The sequence below is a fragment of the Cervus canadensis genome, chromosome 9 (genome assembly GCF_019320065.1).
Source record: "Cervus canadensis isolate Bull #8, Minnesota chromosome 9, ASM1932006v1, whole genome shotgun sequence".
Taxonomy (NCBI): domain Eukaryota; kingdom Metazoa; phylum Chordata; class Mammalia; order Artiodactyla; family Cervidae; genus Cervus; species Cervus canadensis.
Genome location: NC_057394.1, coordinates 17,560,817 through 17,582,164, shown reverse-complemented (window position 1 = coordinate 17,582,164; position 21,348 = coordinate 17,560,817). Strand labels below are relative to the sequence as shown.

The following is a 21,348-nucleotide window of genomic DNA, read 5'->3' as shown; positions in this document are numbered from 1 at the left end:
TTGCCAATATCTTCTGGATCATCGAAAAAGCAAGAGAGTTCCAGAAAAAGCAAGAAAATCCAGTATTGACTACGCCAAAGCCTTGGACTGTGTGGATCACAATAAACTGTGGAAAATTCTGAAAGAGATGGGATTACAGACCACCTGACCTGCCTCTTGAGAAACCTGTATGCAGGTCAGGAAGCTACAGTTAGAACTGGACATGGAACAACAGACTGGTTCCAAATAGGAAAAGGAATACGTCAAGGCTGTATATTGTCACACTGCTTATTTAACTTGTATGCAGAGTACATCATGAGAAATGCTGGGCTGGAAGAAGCACAAGCTGGAATCAAGATTGCCAGGAGAAATATCAATAACCTCAGATATGCAGATGACACCACCCTTATGGCAGAGAGTGAAGAGAGTGAAGAGGAACTGAAAAGCCTCTTGATGAAAGTGAAAGAGGAGGGTGAAAAAGTTGGCTTAAATCTCAACATTCAGAACACTAAGATGATGGCATCCGGTCCCATCACTTCATGGCAGATAGATGGGGAAACAGTGGAAACAGTGTCAGACTTTACTTTTTGGGCTCCAAAATCACCGCAGACGGTGATTGCAGCCATGAAATTAAAAGATGCTTACTCCTTGGAAGGAAAGTTATGACCAAACTAGATAGCATACTGAAAAGCAGAGACATTACTTTGCCACCAAATGTCTATCTGGTTAAGGCTATGGTTTTTCCAGTGGTCATGTATGGATGTGAGAGTTGGATTGCGAAGAAAGCTAAGCACCAAAAAATTGATGCTTTTGAACTGTGGTGTTGGAGAAGACTCTTGAGAGTCCCTTGGACTGCAAGGAGAGCCAACCAGTCCATCCTAAAGGAGATCAGTCCTGGGTGTTCATTGGAAGAACTGATGCTGAAGCTGAAACTCCAGTACTTTGGCCACCTGATGTGAAGAGTTGACTCATTGGAAAAGACCCTGATGCTGGGAGGGATTGGGGGCAGGAGGAGAAGGGGACAACAGAGGATGAGATGGCTGGATGGAATCACTGCCTCGATGGGCATAAGTTTGAGTAGACTCCGGGAGCTGGTGATGGACAGGGAGGCCTGGCATGCTGCGATTCATGGGGTCGCAAAGAGTCGGACATGACTGAGCGACTGAACTGAACTGAACTGAATAGAAGATTGAGAGAAGACAGTGATGAACTCAGGCCACATTTTAGATAAATCTTTCATATATAAGTACTTAAGATACTGGGGTGTTTTCTTTAGGACATTTTAAATATTACACAAATAACAAATAATCTTATTGTATTTACAAATGAAAATCTGGGAAAGGCAGAAAAGTATGAAGAAGGGAACATACAACCATAATTTGACACCGAGAGATAAATTTTTGATGGGGAAGCCACCTCCCACCCTGAGCCACGCATGTTAAGGGGCAAGAACACCAGACCTTCCTTCCCTCCATCTTCCCATCAATCCCAATCCCACTCCCACCTTGTCCCAGAAAGACTTACAGATGGCTGTATGACAATGGCTAAGTCTCCTAAACCAGCCCTTGGTTACCAGTACACTTCTGTTGGGAAGACCCCACGTGACCCGGATGTTCCTCACTGAGCGCCTTCCTCACACCACACACAGTGCTTAGTGCCTCCCACACCTCATCTCTGAGAAAGTGCTCTGTGACCTTCAGCACCACTCAGACTACAGTGTGAAGCTTTTTGAGTTCTTGATTTGTACTGATGACAATTTCATTTTCTAGAATGTAGAGGAAACATGGGGGGCAAATGGGCCTAATTCTAAACAACAAAGAATTAGGTAGAAAGTGATAATATCAGGTAAGAGATTTCTTTACAGATTAGGAAACAGAAGAGACCTAATTTTTTACAGAAGATCTTCCTAGAATCAAAATCTTCCAAGTTTTTTTCCCTTTGCTCTCAAATTTCCTGGATATTCCTTGACAGAACTTGTATCACAAATGTGCTGAGCACCAATCAGAATGAATGTAAAGGGTCGGCAAAATGAGAATGTTCTATGTTCCATGAGAATCTGAACCCAGAGTCTGAACATGTGGGAATTCAGATCCAAAATCTCTGTCTCAGGCACTGATGTGGTCACACAGAAGGGTGCACATATCCTGACCCCACCCCCAGCACTGCTGCAGATTCTCAGCAGACCTGCCTTCCACCTGCCACATGTTGTTAATGCCCAGTCATGAAGCTTCCTCTCTGGAGGCTTCTATTGAAAAGAGCACAGAGTGCTTGTTCCCAGACCCTGTGAAGAGTGAATTTTAATTACAGCTTCCCACAGCAAGCTCACCTATTTTGCCCTTTTAGCAAGGACAGCAGCCTCCGCTTCACCCAGTTGTTGCACCATCTTGTAAAATAGGCTGTTTCTATCTTGCAGCAAATTATTTGGCCGATTATATTCTTTCAATTTCACTGAATCAAAAACCTGTTAACAGCAGAAAGAAACCCATTAGCACACAATGTCTCCCAGTAACACATAACTCAGACAATATTTTTTTTTTCAGACAATATTTTAAAAAGGAGCAGGACAGGTAGAATTTGGGTGATAGGATTGGTGGTATTTAAATGGTTTGATTACTCTGTTTTACTAGGCACACAAAGGCCTAACCCAGCCTTTCATTATTATATGGTTATAGGAAAGGAAGAAAACAAAAGTTCTCTTTCATTTTCAGAAAATGAAAGTTTTAATCATGACTGTGATTACTGGAACTGAACAGTCTGTAGCATTTTACCCAGGGCCTTTGGGGTTGTTATCATTAGTCAGTGCTTTTAGCTCTCAGAATCCAAGCTTTGAGGGCTATTTATAAGATACACAGAGTTGGGAAATGTCTTGATTCAAGAAAATCAAACATTCAAGAAAATCAAACATCTGTCACTTCCACAGCCCCTCCTCCAGGCTGGTGGTCCACCCTCTGGAGCATTAGACTTTGCAGCAGACTGACTTGTCTTTTTTTTTTTTTTCCATTTATTTTTATTCGTTGGAAGCTAATTACTTTACAATATTGTATTGGTTTTTGCCATACATTGACATGAATCAACTTGTCTTTATGTCCTTAAAGCTTTCAGAGCAGACAATCACTTGCCTGCCAGAAAGAAAATAGGTACAGGCATCCCTCAGAGCTATTGCGGTTTCAGTTTCAGAAAGCCAGAATATAATGAACATCACAGTAAAGTGAGTGACACAAATTTTCTGGTTTCCCAGGGCACATGAAAGTTATGTTTACATTATTCCATACCCAAGCATGTGTGCAATAGCATTATGTCTGGGAGGGGGTGGGGAACAACAATGTACAGACCTTAACATAAAAATAAGGTATTGCTAAAAAATATTAACTATCATCAGAGACTTCAGTAAGTCATAGTAGTAATATCAAAGATCATTGATGTTACAGATCACCAGAACAACTGCAATGATAGTGAAAATGTTTGATATATTGTGAGAATTACCAAAAGCTGACACAGAGACACAAAATGAGCAAATGCTGCTGGAAAAATGGTACCCGTAGACTTGCTTAATCCAGGTTTACGACAAGCTCTCAATATGTAAAAATTCAGTATCTGGGAAGCACAATAAAACAAGGTATGTCTATATTTCTAAAGCAAGCAATAAAAATGCCTCAAAAATTAAAGGTTTGAGAAAAAATATTACTGGTGATGTTTTTGCTGAATTGAAAGTCGACTGGTAACCAGAAGCTCTAGAAAAACATACAAGCTTTACACCTGGAGTGAATGGAGCACAGAGGATAATCACCAACTCTGTAACCGGGGGATGCCTGTCTCTTGGTCCCCTGAGGTCTAATTCTGCTGTTCCTACCAGAGGAGTCAGCAACCACAGCCAGTTCAGACCAAGATGTAAACAAGTGGCCGAGTTTACATCGCCTGGTGGGACCTCACCATGACATCACTGATGACCTCAACCAGGGAGCCCTAAACTGAAGGTCTCCCAACACAGGAGTGGGAAGGGCAGCTCCACAGTGAAGGGTATAATCCTTTCCTGGAAACAAGGTCATTCATCACAAAGGTGATAGGCTCCAAAGAGAACCCTTGCATCTCCCTTCTCCCTCTGTCTTCCCCACTACAGATGCTCAGTTTCTGTACCCAGAAACCAACATCAACTTATTTCTCTGCCCTCAAGATCCCATGTTCAATCCATTACGCAGTCCACTGGCTTCACTTCCTTATCTACCCCAAGTCCCACCATCTCACCATTTCCACTACAGGCACCTTAGACTAAGCCAACAGTCTAGGGAGGGCACATTGTAAGAGAGTGAACACTGAATTCTGGAGAACTGAAAGACTGTCAGTGTGATTTTAGCTGTAAAGGAAGGAGGGAGAGCAGAGTGGGACAAAACTAGAAAGTTGGGGAGGGACTGGCTGGACATTGCTTCATAAAAGTATTTTAGAGATTTGTTCATAGACATTGACCAAGAGAGAAAAATGTGAGAATATAGAAATTTACCAGGAGATATTGGTAAGTAAAAGACACTTGCTCTTTGGAAGAAAAGCTATGACAAACCTAGACAGTGTATTAAAAAGCAGAGACATTGCTTTGCTGACAAAGATCTGTCTATGATTTTTCCAGAAGTCATGTATGGATATGAGAGTTGGACCATAAAGAAGGCTGAACACTTTAGAATTGATGCTTTTGAACTGTGGTGCTGCAGAAGACTCTTGAGAGTCCCCAGACTGTAAGAAGACCAAGCAAGTCAATCATAAAGGAAATCAACCCTGAATATTCATTGAACGGACTGATGCTGAAGCTGAAGTCCCAATACTTTGGCCACCTGATGTGAGGAGGTGATTCACTGGAAAAGATCCTGATACTGGGAAAGATTGAAAGCAGGAGAAGGGGACAACAGAGGATGAGCTGACTAAATGGACATGAGTTTGCGCAAGCTCTAGGAGATAGTGAAGGACATGGAAGCCTGAGTTTCCTGAGGGACTAAACAACAAATCGGTAAGTAAAGCATTAAACAAATGAACATATTTTTATAATAGCAACAAAAGCTGCTATATTCAGAGGATACAGATGTTCACATCTGCAGATCAGGTGCTAATGATAACACTTTAGGACTGATCAGGTGACAGTTGAGCTCAGTTCAGTCACTCAGTCATGTCTGACTCTTTGCGACCCCATGGACTGCAGCATGCCAGGTCTCCCTGTCCATCACCAACTCCCAGAGCTCACTAAAACTCATGTCCATAGTCAGTGATGCCATCCAGTCATCTCATCCTCTATCAACCCATTCTCCTCCTGCCTTCAGTATTTCCCAGCATCAGGGTCTTTTCCAATGAGTCAGTTCTTCACATCAGGTGGCCACAGTATTGGAGCTTCAGCCTCAGCATCAGTCCTTCCAATGAAGATTCAGGACTGATTTCCTTTAGGATTGACTGGTTGGATCTCCTTGCAGTCCAAGAGACTCTCAAGAGTCTTCTAAAACATCACAATTCAAAAGCATCAGTTCTTTGATGCTCAGCTGTCTTTATGGTCCAGCTTTCACATCCATACATGACAACTGGAAAAACCATAGCTTTTAACTAGACAGAGCTTTGTCGGCAGAGTAATGTATCTGCTTTTTAATATACTGTCTATGCTTGTCATAGTTTTTCTTTCAAGCATCAAGTGTCTTTTAATTTCATGGCTGCAGTCACTATCTACAATGATTTTCGAGCCCAAGAAAATAAACTCTGTCACTGTTTCCATTGTATCCACATCTATTTGCCATGAAGTGATGGGACCGGATGCCATGACCTTAGTTTTTTGAATGCTGAGTTTTAAGTCAGCCTTTTCACTCTCCTTTTTCACTTTCATCAAGAAGTTCTTCAGTTTCTCTTCACTTTCTGCCATAAGGGTGGTGTCATCTGCATATTTGAGGTTATTTAAATAGCTGATAAATGAAGAGAAGCTAAAGGAGAAAAGCAAAGATATACTCATCTGAATGCAGAGTCCCAAAGAAAAGCAAAGAAAGATAAGAAAGCCTTCCTCAGTGATCAATGCCAAGAAATAAAGAAAACAATAAAATGGGAAAGACTAGAGACCAGGTGACATGTCCAAATTCTGTCCTTCCTCAGTTTCCCTAACCAAGCACACGTTCCAAGGTGACAGTATTTCTAAGATTTAGATAATAAAAAGAATCTGCTACCATTAATGCCATTAATGCTATAATACCAAAAACCAAAAATAAATCTTCAGGGTACATTTAAGAGCAAAGAATTTAATTGAACAGACCCTTTACTGAGCTGAAGATCAAGCCGTCTTTCTGCTGCTATGTCTAAAGCCTGACAAAGAACTTGAAATAGGTAAATTTCACAGCATCATTTATTTATAATGGAAGAATGGTGCCTGAGGGGACAATCTTTGAAATGCAGTGTTGAGAGGTAAGAACAAAGTGACAGGTAAAATCTAGAAATAAAAGGTTACTTTTCCAATTAGCATAAAGACCACAAAATGAATGACTAAGGATGCCTGACACAGAACATTTCTAGAAATTAAGAGTCATTGTTGGGCAGTATTGAGCGTCACCCCATCCCTCATGAAAGTCTGCAGGTAGAGCCCACTTCCTACGGTGATGCTAGTCCAGGTGACCAGATGCACTGCTTGGAGCCTAGAGCATACGTTGGGTTGGGGATGCCACACTCCTGTCATCTGCCTCCCAGAGCTCACTCTTGTGCACACCCAGCTTGGGGTTACAAGCTACAAGCACTGCCTCAATGATGACAGCCTGGTATCTACTCAGTGTTTCCACTGATGATCCCACACGACAATGCATGTGAAGTAGGAAAGGAGGTGATATTCCAGAAGCTGCCCAAGAAGTCAAAAGAGACGGTACTATTATCCTTAGACATAAGGAACTGTGGGTATTACGGAACACTCATTAGTGATTATTACCTGTTTTGTATGGACCATCAAAATACCTTGAAGTATCTTGCATTCCTTGAGATTATTTGCTGCCAAAGTTTTTCCTTTGAGGAATGCTTTTCTTGTTTTATAAAGCCACATCCTAACATTTATTGAAACTGAGCAAGCAACAGAGGGAAAGGACAAGGAAAGAGATAAAATGAGAAAGAGAGAGAAAAGGAATAGATGGAGGAAGGAAATAGAGCTAAGGAAGGAAATATTAAATTACTAATGAAGAAAGAGCCAACCAAAGCTGGAAGGAAGATACTAGACAGATATTCACAGACCAAAGCCTGGAGCTTGCCGTGTGTGCAGAACAGAAATATTGTGCAAGAGACTCGCAGGTTGTTTATTTAGTCTCTCATCCCTGATTTGCCTTTCTTTCCAAACTCGCATCTGTGATGCAGAAGCTGGCTCTCTGTAAGTCACTGCAACAGTTCAAAGACTCTTTGGCCAGGTGGCCTTTGTTAGGCCCTGCCAGTAGGGGGCACTAGAGGGCGACTGAAGGTGGGAAACACAGCTAATGTTCTACCTGATTCTGCTACTAGCATCACCTCAGCACTGGGACCTGACTCCAGCGCCCAGCTATTAGCACATGGAGAACCAGCCCCATCCTGCCCCCTCACAAATATGACCAGCAACCGGGCAGTGACCTCTCCTTGGAGGTCTGAGCATCAATTCTTTAGGGCCTGTCTTCTGAGTTCTTAGGTCAGGAGATCTGTCCTAGGATATGGCAGCTGCTTTCTAAAATCATTACTCCAGTATTTCATTTTTCTAGCCCTCTAATCCCTATGTAATATGTTTATTATATTAAATCTTTTCAGTTAAAGTACTGTTTTTCTCATTAGGCCATTTCTTCTCATGGACTCCTGAGAAATTCTACAAGTTTAGCCATCAACCTCCTGGCAGTCTAAATTAGAGTCTATATTTTGGTAAGGGAATCCCAAAATGCTGAAACAACTATGACACAGTGAAAATGACTGTGTTCTATCCCACTAAAATATGGAGCTATAACTTGGGTTTGGAATATTTTAATGGTTGGCCATCATAAAAAAAATGACAATTCAAATAAACTTTTAATATGAAAATATAAGATTATTGGATATATTATTTAATAGTGCATTCTAAAAGTATAGTTAAGTACTTGAGTAATTTTCAGGAATAAGAGAAGAAACTAAGAGAAAAATTAATAGAGGTTCCTATCAAATTTTACAAGGAAGGATACATTGAAAATTGAACATAAATGGAAACAGCTAAAATGGTGAGGGTCTTACCATTATCCAGTCATAGTCAATAATGGTGCTCAACCTGTGTGCAATGTTCAGCACAGTGCACTGGGCGAATCTCTCACGAATTTTTTTTTGTATTAACTCATCAGTTCTAGAAAAATAGAAGTTGATTTAGTTCAGTAAAGACAGGAAAAGCAAACTTAAGACTTAAAAATATCCTATGATATTTTTACAACATTTTTAAAAATCAATACTTTAAGATATATTCCTGTTCCTAAAAAACTAAATATAAAAAGTCTACTTAGAAATTTACTATTTTTCATAAAATGATGGAAAATTAGTCTTCCCTCCAAATTGCTTGAAACTATCAGGAACTGGATTTAGGAATTCCGCTTTCTTAGGGTGCCTCATAACAACATTAACACCATGTAACATGTCTTGGTTTTTTTCCTTTGTTTTCTGGAATTAATATTATCAACAGATATCCATGAGGCCAAGCGAGAACTAAGAAACATTTCGAAGATTCACTAAATGTTTTCTGTTTACCACATTTACAAGCCAGATTCAAGATTTCCTGGGGCTCAGCTCCACACCTTGGATCCACATATGATGTGGCTTTGTCAATAAGCAATATCTGATTTTTCCTGAGGATAGTCCTGGCAAGGCACACCAGTTGTTTCTGACCAACACTCAAGTTCAGTCCAGATTCTGCTAATTCAGTATTCATTTTAGCAGGAAGACCTTTGATGGATTCTTTAAGTTGTACCTGTGGATACAGAAAGAATGACATTTTTCTAAGCAAACTGCTACTGAAGTAGACAAGCCTCTTAGACATTAGAGCTTTGATATCCTCAGGACTTCTTACATATCTTAGATGTACAGCCAGGTGATGGGGAGCACTCCTTTCAATGAATGTTCACAAGAAAGATGGTGGAGTCAACTCAGGACAGAAAGATCTCAGTGTCCCCCATTCCCATCACAGGACACCCAGTAGAAACCCCACCTAGGGGTTAGTTAAGGAAGTCTCTCAAAAAGTGCAGCTATTTCTCCCAATGTGATTTTGAACAGAAAATTTAAAAGGATCTTTATGGTTGAGTCAAGTTTCCCAAAGTACATTTTGCATAGGAGTTGGTACACTAGAGAAAAAGCTTCAAAAATTTTACAGAAAATCTGGTTCTCTAAAGATATAATCTTATTAGCCCTTTACTGTTTTCTAAAATTTAGTATATGAAAGTTCAAACAATGTCAAACTGCCCCTTATACATTAGTAATCCTGGAGCCCATTCTGATGATGGTTCTTTCCCAAGTTTAATCCTATAAATAGTGGACCAATCAAGTGCATTTTTTTCAGTGTCATAAATGCATTGTAGTGAAGGAAAATGCATGAAAAATAAAACACAACATCTTATTTCCCCCAGCATATGGATATCTGCTGTTGTTCAGTCACTGAATCGTGTCCAACACTTTGCAACTACATGGACGGCAGCACACCAGGGGTCCTTGTCCTTCACTATTTCCTGGAGTTTGCTCCAGGAAATTCATGTCCATTAAGTCAGTGATGCCATCCAACCATCTTGTCCTCTTTTGTACCCTTATCCACTTGCCTTCCACCTGTCCCAGCCTCAGGGTGTTTTCCAATGAGTCATCTCTTCACATCAGGTGGCCAAAATACTGGAGCTTCAGCTTCATCATCAGTCCTTCCAAGGAAAATCCAGGGTTGATTTCCTTTAGGATTGACTGGTTTGATCTCCTTGCGGTCCAAGGGACTCACAACAATCTTATCCAGAACTACAGTTCAAAAGCATCAGTTCTTCAGTGCTCAGCCTTATTTATGGTCCAACTCTCACACTGATACATGACTATGGGGAAAACCATAGGTTTGACTACATGGACTTTGTTGGCAAATTGATGTCTTTGCTTTTTAATATTCTGTCTAGGTTTGTCATAACTCCTCTTTCCAGGTGCAAGCATCTTTTAATTTCATGGCTGCAGTCACCATCTGCAGTGATTTTGGAACTAAAGTCTGTCATTGTGTCCAATATTTCTCCATATACTGCAATGATGAGACAGGATGCCATGATCTTAGTTCCTTAAATGTTGAGCTTTAAGCCAGCTTTTGCACACTCCTCTTTCACTTTTATCAAGAAGCTCTTTAGTTCCTCTTCACTTTCTACCAATAGGGTGGTGTCAAGTGCATATCTGATGTCATTGATATTTCTCTCAGCAATCTTGATGCCAGCTTCATCCAGCCCCACATTTCACATGATGTACTCTGCTTATAAGTCAAATAACCAACGTGACAACATATAGCCTTGATGTAGTCCTTTCCCAATTTGGAACCAGTCCCAATTATTGCTTGGAACCAGTTGTTCCCCTTCCGGTTCTAACTGTTGCTTCTTGAACTGCATACAGGTTTCCCAGGAGGCAAGTAAGGTGGTCTGTATTCCTATATCTTGAAGAATTTTCCACAGCTTGTGATCCACACAGTCAAAGGCTATCGCTTAGTCAATGAAGCAGATATTTTTCTGGAACTCTTTTGCTTTTTCGATGATCCAATGGATGTTGGCAATTTGATCTCCAGTTCCTCTGGCTTTTCTAAATCCAGTTTGCATGTTTCATGTACTGTTGAAGCATAGCATGAAGGATTTTGAGTATTATCTTGCTAGCATGTGAAATGAATGCAATTGTGTGGTAATTTGAACATTCTTTGGCACTGCCCTTTTTTGGGAATGGAATGAAGACTGACATTTTCCAGTCCTGTGGCCACTGTTGAGTCTTCCAAATTTGCTGGCATATTGTGAAAGTTTTTGAGCACTTTCACAGCATCATCTTTTAGGATTTGAAATAGCTCAACTAATATTCCATCACCTTCACTAGCTTTGTTCGTAGGGATGCTTCCTAAGGCCCACTTGACTTCACATTCCAGGATGTCTGGCTCTAGGTAAGTGATCACACCATCGTGATTATCTGGGTCGTGAAGATCTTTTTTGTACAGTTCTTCTGTGTATTCTTGCCACCTCTTCTTAATATCTTCTGCTAGGTCCATACCATTTCTATCCTTTATTGAGCCCATCTTTGCATGAACTGTTATCTTTGTATCTCTAATTTTCTTGAAGAGATCTCTAATCGTTCCCATTCTATTGTTTTCCTCTGTTTCTTTACATGATCACTGAGGAAGGTTTTCTCATCTCTCTTTGCTATTCTTTGGAACTGTGCATTCAAATGGGTATATCCTTCCTTTTCTCCTTTGCTTTTCACTTCCCTTCTTTTCACAGCTATTTGTAAGGCCTCCTTAGACAGCCATTTTGCTGTTTTGCATTTCTTTTTCTTGGGGATGGTCTTGATCCCTGAATCCTGTACAATGTCATGAACCTTTGTAAATAGTTCATCAAGGATTCTATCAGATCTAGTTCCTTTCAATCTATTTCTCACTTACTCTATATAATCATAAGGGATTTGATTTAGGTTATACCTGAATGGTCTAGTGGTTTTCCCTACTATCTTCAATTTAAGTCTGAATTTGGCAATAAGGAGTTCATGATCTGAGCCATAGTCAGCTCCTAGTCTTGTTTTTCCTGACTGTTTAGAGCTTCTCCATCTTTGGCTAAAAAGAATATAACCAATCTGATTTTGGTGTTGACCATCTGGTGATGTCCATGTGTAGAGTCTTCTCCTGTGTTCTTGGAAGAGGCTGTTTGCTTTGACCAGTGCGTTCTGTAGCAGAACTCTATTAGCCGTTGCCCTGCTTCATTCTGTCCTCCAAGGCCAAATTTGCCTGTTACTCCAGATGCTTCGTGACTTCCTACTTCTGCATTCCAGTCCCCTATAATGAAAAGGACATCTTTTTCAGGTGTTAGTTCTAAAAGGTCTTGTAGGTCTTCATAGAACCATTCAACTTCAGCTTCTTTAGCATTAGTGGTCGGGGCATAGACTTGGATTACAGTGATATTAAATGGTTTGCTTTGGAAACGAACAGAGATCATTCTGTCGTTTTTCAGATTGCACCCAATTACTTCAGTTTGGACCCTTTTGTTGACTATGATGGCTACTGCATTTCTTCTAAGGGATTCCTGCCCACAGTAGTAGATATAATTGTCATCTGAATTAAATTCACCCATTCCAGTCTATTTTAGTTTGCTGATTCCTAAAATGCCAACATTCACTCTTGCCATCTCCCATTTGACCACTTCCAATTTGTCTTGATTCATGGACCTAACATTTCAGGTTCCTATGCAATATTGCTCTTTATAGCATCAGACCTTGCTTCCATCACCAGTCACATCCACAACTGGTTTTGCTTTTACTTTGGCTCTGTCTCTTCATTCTTTCTGGAGTTATTTCTCCACTGATCTCCAGTAGCTTATTGAGCACCTACCGACCTGGGGAGTTCATCTTTCAGTGTCCTATCTTTTTGCCTTTTCATATTGTTCATGGGGTTCTCAAGGCAAGAATACTGAAGTGGTTTGCCATTCCCTTCTCCAGTGGACCACATTTTGTCATAACTCTCCACCATGACCCATCATTCTTGGGTGGCCCTAATCGGCATGGCTCATAGTTTCATTGTTATACAAGGGTGTGGTCTATATGATTAGATTGGTTAGTTTTCTGTGATTGTGGTTTTCAGTCTGCCTGCCCTCTGATGGAGAAGGATAAGAGGCTTATGGAAGCTTCCTGATGGGAGACAATGACTGAGGGGGAAACTGGGTCTTGTTCTGAAGGGTGGGGCCATGCTTAGTAAATCTTTAATCCAATTTTCTGTTGATGGGTGGAGCTGTGTTCACCCATTTGAAATAGATAAGCTGGAATTCTATCACCTCCACTAGCTTTCTTCATCATGATGCTTCCTAAGGCCCACTTGACCTCACACTCCATGATGTCTCTCTCTAAGTGAGTGATTACACCATTGTGGCTATTTGGGTCATTAAGACCTTTTTTCTTTTTTTTTTAAATAGTTCTTCCATGTATTCTTGCCACCTCTTCTTAATATCTTCTGCTTCTGTTACATCCATACCGTTTCTGTCATTTATTGTGCCCATCCTTGCAGGAAATGTTCCCTTGGTATTGCTAATTTTCTTGAAGAGATCTCTAGTTTTTCCTTTTCTATTGTTTTCCTCTATTTCTTTGCATTGATCACTTAGGAAGGCTTTCTTATCTCTCTGTGCTATTCTTTGGAACTCTGCATTGAGATGGGTATATCTTTCCTTTTCTCCTTTGCCTTTTGCTTCTCTTCTTTTCTCAGCTATTTGTAAGCCTTCTTGGACAACCATTTTGCCTTGTTGCATTTTTTTTCCTTTGGGATGGTTTTGTTTACCACCTCCAGTAGAGTGTTACAAACCTGTGTCCATAGATCTTCAGGCACTCTGTCTATCTGAGCTAATCCCTTGAATTTACTTGTCACTTCCACTGTATAATTTGAAAGGGATTTGTTTTAGGTCATATCATAATTGCTTGTGATTTTCCCTACTTTCTTCTATTGAAGCCTGGGTTTTGCACTAAGGAGGTCATGATCTGAGACACAGTCAGCTCCCGGTCTTGTTTTTCCTGACTGTATAAGAGCCTCTCCATCTTTGCCTGCAAAGAATATAATCAATGTGATTTTGGTATTGACCATCTGTGATATCCATATGTAGAGCCGTCTATTGTGTCACTGGAAGAGCGTGTTTGCTATGACCAGCATGTTCTGTTGGAAAAACTCTGTTAGCCTTTGCCCTGCTTCATTTCGTACTCCAAGGCCAAACTTGCCTGTTACTCCAGGTATCTCTTGATTTCCTACTTTTGCATTTCAATCCCCTGTGATGAAGAAGACATCTTTTTGGTTTTAGTTCTAGAAGGTCTTGTAGGTTTTCATTTAACTGTTCAACTTCAGCTTTTTTGGCATTACTGGTTGGGGCATAGACTTGGATTACTGTGATACTGAATCATTTCCCTCAGAAATGAGCCAAGATCATTCTGTCATTTTGGAGATTGCACCCAAATACTGCATTTTGGACTCTTTTGTTGACTATTTTTTTTTTTTTTTTTGCATCCAAACAAAAACAAACTGAAGACTTGAAGCCAGGCAGCCTGAGGATAAGTCTTGCCTGGCTGTGCCAACTGGGCAAATTCCTGAACCTACTCTACCTTAGCCTCCTAGTCTCTAAATAAGACTATAATTCCATAATTATACAGGTGTGTAACTCCTAACATTGTTAAGAATATTAAACGAGTCAGTACATGCAGAATTTGTGACAGATCAATAGCTATTGCCCATTATTAATAATGCTATCAGCTCACCCTGCCTCAAGCTCTGCTTCACTTTTCTCCTTTGCATGTATCAGCACTGAGATTTCGTTACATATGCATTGGCTTGCTTTTCAACTTCTCCAGGAGAATTTAAGCTCCAAAAGGACAGACATTTTGTCTCTTGATGACTGTGACAGCCCCAGAATTTGCAACACTTCCTGACAAGCTCTCAGTAGATATCTTTTGGCTGGATGAAGGTGGGCTTCCCTGGTGGCTCAGTGGTAAAGAAGCCACCTGCCAAGCAGGAGACTTGGGTTTGATCCTGGGTGAGATCCCCTGGCTAAGGAAATTGCAATCAACTCCAGTATTCCTGACTGAGAAATCCCATGGACAGAGGAGCATGGTGGGCTACAGTTCATGGGGTTGCAGAAGAGTCCGACGCGACAAACAGGAACAACACGAATGAAGGCATAAGTGACTCTAATTGTGTGACATATCTGTTCTTGTAAATTAGAAACTAAATTCATATGAATAAATGATTTATATGTAAAACTGTTTTTGTATTAAGTGTAACTGTAAAAATGATATATTCTTATAACAATTAACTGGCTCCAAGATATATCACACTTTGAACAAAGGAAAGCACTGAAAAAGCTATAATTTAAGGAAAATAGAACAAATAATAACTATTCAAAACTATATATCTCAGTATAGAATACTCCAGATTATTTTTGAGCTTGGGAAAATAACAGAATATAGCAAAACTGAAAAATAATAAACTGGGCTTATAAGGCGCCCTGTTTCTATCATCACTGTGTGCTATGTGTAGTAGGTGCTGACGCCCCTCACAGGAGGTGAATGCAGATGTCAGGTGGTTTCCAAATTTTGTGGAACTTTCTTACTTTTCAAAAAGAAAATCTGGTGTGGGCCAGAAGGAGACACTTAAATTCAATCAACAGATGGGGAAGAGCTTTTACTAGAGCAGGGCCAGCAATAAAGGAAGTTCACCTAATACAGGGCCCAGGGAAATGGACATGTGACCTGTCTCCACCGCAAGGACTGAACCATGTGGTTCCTGATGCACCAGCTGCTGACGCCCAGGTTTCTGTACCTTGGTTTCCTGTGTGATGAGACGAACTTGTGTCCTAACAAAGACACTATCAAAGTCAGACATTTAACTGCACAGTTTCTTCCCAGTTATGACAGGACATTTTTGTTATTGCTTAGTTACTACGTCGTGTACCTTATGGACTATAGCCCGCCAGGTTTCTCTGTCCATGGGATTTCCCAGGCAAGAATATTGGGGTGGGTTACCATTTCCTCCTCCAGGGAATCTTCCCAACTTAGGGATCAATTCCACTTTTCCTCCATTGCAGGCAGACTCTATATCACTGAGAAACTGGGGAAGCCCCCATACTCTACTCTTAATTCCAAATCCCAGTATCTAAGGTGTTTTGTTTTTGCTTTTAATGGAAGCAACGCATCAGTGATTCATTTCCAGAGTTTTATCTACTATGACCTTTTGACCTCTGAGTGATAAAGTGCTTCATCTTCAGGCACTACTCATGTTATATTTTGGAGCTGCCTTTGCTTTTTAGCACCCCAGTCAGCACTAATTTCTGATGAACTTTTATCAGTTTACAGTAAGTTGGCAAGTTTTCAGTACATGAAAAATGTATTTTCAGTATATTTAGAAAAATAACCAAGATGAGACAGGCAGCATCCATAGGACTGTCTTCCTTCTGAATGTCCATCTCTGCCAAGGAAGAAGGATGAAACAGAATGAGAGGACTTTAAAAAATTTTTTTAAGCCATCTTTTCCTTTTAATTGAAATTCATAAAGAGGAAAACATATTGGTTCCCTCCTACTCATTCTCAAACTCTGTGAGTTTGGGTTCACATATCCAGTTAGGCATCATTTACAAATTAATAACTAGGGTTTTTGGTTCACTTAAAAACTGACTTCATTGATTTAGTGACACCTTTTGATGAGGGTGAAGGAGGAGAGTGAAAAAACTGACTTAAAACTCAATATTAATAAAACTAAGATCATGGCATCCAGTCCCATCATTTCATGGCAAATGGAAGGGGAAAAGGTAGAAGCAGTGACAGATTTTGTCTTCTTGAACTTTAAAGTCAGTGCAGATGGTGACTGTAGCCTTGATATTAGATGATTGCTTCTTAGCAGGAAAACTATGACAAAATTAGACCATGTGTTAAAAAGCAACGATATCATTTTGCTGACAAAGGTCCATATAATCAAACTTATGGTCTTTCCAGTAGTCATGTACAGGTGTGAGACCTGGACCATAAGAGTGCTGAAGAATCAGTGCTTTTACACTGTGGTACTGGAGAAAATTATTGAGAGTCCCTTGGAAAACAAGGAGATCAAACTAGTCAATCTTAAAGGAAATCAACCCTAAATATTCTTTGGAAGAACTGATGCTGAGGCTCCAATACTTTGGCCACCTGATGCAAACAACTGACTCATTTGGAAAAGACCCTGATGCTGTGAAAGACTGAAGGCAGAAGGAGAAGAGGGAGACAGAGGAAAAGATGTTTGGATAGCATCATTGATTCAATGGACATGAACTTGGGCGCACTCCAGGAGATGGTGAGGGACAGGGAAGCCTGTGATGTTATAGTCCATGGTGTCACAAAGAGTGACTTAGCAGCTGAACAACAATAACTTAGAATGATAAATCACCCCTTTATTCAGATTCTCTAGGAATTATTTCTTTATCACATTTGTATGTTTTTCAATGAACAATTCGGTAAGTTTTCTTTTAAAACAGTCATAAAGAATCAATTCGTAGAGAAACACAATGATGTCATGATTTCTTTAAGTGATATCACCAATGTTAACAGGGTTAATTTCAGAAGCAATACATGGACACCACACACTTCACTTTGTGATATAAACTCACATTTTTTTCTTTTTACAGAAAGTCCCAAATGTAGTTTAAATAGAAGTAGATCTTAGTATTATCTACCACTTCAGCATTTTTATAATTTAGATTAACATTGGCTCTCTGTCCATGGAACAGTATGTTCTAAAATTCTAGCGTAATGCTGTCTGAGAATCTGAAAAAATATCTCAATCTGGGAAATGAATAGAAAAATAATTTACCAGTACTTCCAGTTATTTTTTAAATATGTGTCTCAATTTCACCATTAAATTTGTCCTATGAATTCAAGAGTAGTATGTCACCTGTCGTTCTTTACATTTAATGGTTAACTGCACTACACATCTCTTCCCTTGTAGAATTTTACAGTAAAAGACTCACAGAGTAAACAAAATCAGAGGTGCACTGCTTTTCAGGCAGGAGAAGATGAAGCAATCAACCTAATTTAAGAAAACAAAATCCACATGCTGCTGAAAGGGAGGGTGTGCATATAAAGACTCAGTCGTGACATCCTTCAGAAACCAGAATTACTTCCACATTAGGAACTTCCACATAGAAAGTTCCACATTAGGTAGAAAACATTCTACCTAAATAACTACTAAATGTTTGATTGATCTTTTCATTTCAGAGAAGTGTGACATATTTTTAAAATCTTTTTGTTGTTGTTGTAACACAAATCAGAGAGATTGATTGTTCACATTGGTTTGAATTGGTGTGTTTGTCATTTAGTGTCACCCTCCAAGGGAAGCTCTGAAATCTGTAACATGCAGATGAACCTTGACTATGAGCAGGCAGATTTGGAGGTATGACCATTTCCAGCCAGTAATTCTGGTTTCTTTTGTCAGTATCTTATAGTTTTGATTACAGGCCTTCTGCCTCCTTAGGTAGGTTTATTCCTAGGTATTTTATTCTTTTTGTTGCAAAGGTAAATGAGATTGTTTTCTCAATTTATCTTTCTGATCTTTCATTGTTAATATTGTTAGTATAGGAATACTCATTCTTACTTTTTAAAAGCAAAAGACTGTGTCAGGTTCTAGGAGCAATTAGAAGTCTGTGTATTGCTTAGAAGTCTAGGGTTTCTTCCATCAGTAAAATTGATTTGTAAAACAAGTGTAAATATACAAAATAATTTGTATTAAAATACAAACTGACAGCAACTTAATAGTCAACTTTTTTTTTTTTCATGCAAGGGTGAGGAAATTCAATGAAGTGGGGCAAGGGAAGACATGACACAAATAACAGAAAATTCTCTAGAAATGAACCTACTCATATAAAAGCTGAGCAGATGTTCCAGGGTTCTGTTACCTGCATTAATGCTACAGCATTAAAATGACATGATTGCCAATAAATAATCATCAATTCTGACTATATAATTAACCTTTATAAACACTTTCCTATGAAATGTCTACATTTTATTAGTATGATCTTGTTTACATCTTTTAGTTAATAAGGAAAAACTATTATTTTCTCCACTTAGTAGATGTTTCCTAGACCAGAGGAAGAAAATGAATATTGGAGTATAATGGAGTCATTAATTCACTAGGTCACTAATAGAATTTGATCCCACAGTTTTAACATCTAATTGAGTACTCTGTTAAGGACAAGATAAGGTATCTATTTGCTCAGGGTTCTAGGGACATAGCTAAAATGAAAACATGTCTCATTACATTGTTGATTTTCATCATCATCAATATACACATTTTTAAGTGTGCCCATGTCATCAGTGTTTTCCTAGGAGGTAAACGAAGTCAGTGAAACTTATACGCTCCCCTTAATTATCTGCAATGCTCTAAATGTAAACACACAGATACTGATGCTAACAAGTTAATTATAGTTACTATTAATAAATTACCTCTTCTAAGGCATTCCACAGTTCATTATCTGTATGCTCATTAAAGGGATCCAGATTTTTCCTCATTGTTCCAGTGAATAAGACAGGTTCCTAAATACTCCAAAATAGTCAATGTTATTACTTTAAACTATTTTCATTTTATTCCAATGTGTACAGAATATCAGAATTAAAATACAAAAACATCTAAATTCATTAATTATTTATAATAAAGCTGCAAATGTATGTTTACAAAATAGTATCTCTAAAATAATTTTCCATCATACAAAGTGTACTACAAAATATCTTCTGGATTATTGAACACTAACAGAAGAAAGTGTTGAAGAAGTTTTTTCATCTTAAGGAAAAAACTGAAGACAAAGGAAGATTTGATTAAAAAAAAAATCCTGGTAATAAATATCTGCTTAAACACATACACAAACTGAGGAAATAATTACATGAGAAACTTAACATCAAGATCTACATAAATTAACTGTCAGTCCTGGAGTGACTGGGAAATACAAACAGCATGATTAGCAGAGGTTTGTGCCTCAAAGCAAACCATTAAATATTTACACATTAGCACTGAAGAATAAACTAGGCTATTTTCTCCATTGGTCAGACTGTCTTCTAGGATCTGGACTCTCTCCACACGAGTGAAATGAACATCTCCACATGTGCAAGGGGAACGTCAGCTTCTGGGGTCTGCAGCACCTCTGTCCATGGAGAGATCTCTGATTCTGCATCAGGTGGTCCCCCATTCCCTCACCTGTGTGTCAGGATGACCTGCCTCACAGAACCTCGTTACTATCTGCAAGGCCAGAGGACCTGAAACCCACTGTGACCTGTGTCATGATACTTTAATTTAAATAGTTCTTCCTATTCATCTGCTTCAGGAGGAGCCACAAGTAAATTACTCTGGAAATATAAGCCTCCTCTTGGCTTCAAGAGAGAATATTGGCATAAGCTCATGTAGGCCATTTATATTTTCTTCTGGAAAGTTCTAGTAAGCCAGGTCATAAGAATATGGACAGCAGTGAAGAGCCCAACAGGCTCATTTCAGTGAAGGGGGCAGAAAAAGGGGAGGCACACGTGTGGAACAAGAGGAAGACCTGACTCTTCACAAGTGCCCAGAACTGGCTTAGAATCACCAAGTTCAAATCCTCCTGGCTTGGGGCGGACTTTCTCCCAATTCACAAAAACCTGAGAGGAAACCGAAAGAAGACAGACATTTCTTTTGCCTATCATGAAGAAGGAATGATATCCAGGAAGCCTTCCAAACCTTCCTTAATTAATGGTTCAGTTTTAAGATTTGTGAGAGAGAAAAGAAAACAGAAAACTCAGGGTGTGTCACCAAAAAAGAGATATCCCTGAGCAAATCCACAATTAAAAAGACATTATAAAGGGAGATTTATTTGCACAAAGTTCATTAAGTGGCCAATATGCCTCCAAAGCACTGAAAATCACTAGTCATACAATATTTCAGAATGAGTACTGAACGGAACTAAAAAAACTCGAGACCCAAATTTAAGGTCTCCCTTAAAACCTGAATTTAAGATCAAAGACTAAACAACCATCTAAACAATGGTAAGCATTCTTTGTCAGGGAACTAACCATCATTCCAGTTCAAATTTTTATAAAAACTTGTTACTCTCTGTAACTATCAACCTTAAGATTCCCCTATGCAGGTGTCTTCTGCATGTCTTCATGAGGTTTACACAAGCGACATAGTCAGGCTAGGGGAGGCTGGTCCCCAATATTCTTCCTCCTTCCCTCCATTTTCTAGGCTCTTTCAAGTAAGCAGGCTACTCCCTGCATTTATTCTCAACCGGTGGTCTTTCTGAGAGGCGTATTTAACTACTTCAGATCCTGAGCATAAAGAACACACATACTTCAGCTTCCTGTTGTGTTTAAGGAAATTTTTTAAGAAGAACTTTCATTTTTGCTTATTCCTGAAATTTTGAGCAGATGTTGAGGAGCACCTACTTAAGAACACAGTATTCATCTCTGAAAGTTCCTCCCAGGACTGATGGTCTATGTCCCCACTCCCGTCTCTGCTCCTACCCAAGTCCTTGTTACCATCACATCTCCCCCAGTTCTGACCTGTTCATGCGGGGTCAGCAGTGACGAGGATGAACCTGGGAGGAAGAGAGACCACCATGGAAGCTCCCTACTGCTTCCAGGATCACAGGGACCAGGGACCCAGGGAAGATGGTGTGGGCCTGGCTCAACTAAGAGAGGCGACTCAAA

General features: G+C 39.6%; 2 protein-coding genes across 2 annotated transcripts in view; one reads left to right on the top strand and one right to left on the bottom strand.

The window, feature by feature from the left end:
* LOC122447240 (ATP-binding cassette sub-family C member 4-like) overlaps positions 1-21,348 on the top strand; it is a 914,448-nt gene that overhangs the window by 203,222 nt on the left and 689,878 nt on the right. The gene's annotated exons all lie outside the window — the stretch shown is intronic.
* LOC122447592 (ATP-binding cassette sub-family C member 4-like) overlaps positions 1-21,348 on the bottom strand; it is a 160,581-nt gene that overhangs the window by 12,106 nt on the left and 127,127 nt on the right. The window contains exons 28-30 of the mRNA XM_043478289.1: positions 8,736-8,908; positions 8,188-8,293; positions 2,306-2,440 (exon numbers count right to left, since the gene is read on the bottom strand). Coding sequence (XP_043334224.1) covers positions 2,306-2,440; positions 8,188-8,293; positions 8,736-8,908 — 414 coding nt within the window. The remainder of the gene's footprint in view (positions 1-2,305; positions 2,441-8,187; positions 8,294-8,735; positions 8,909-21,348) is intronic.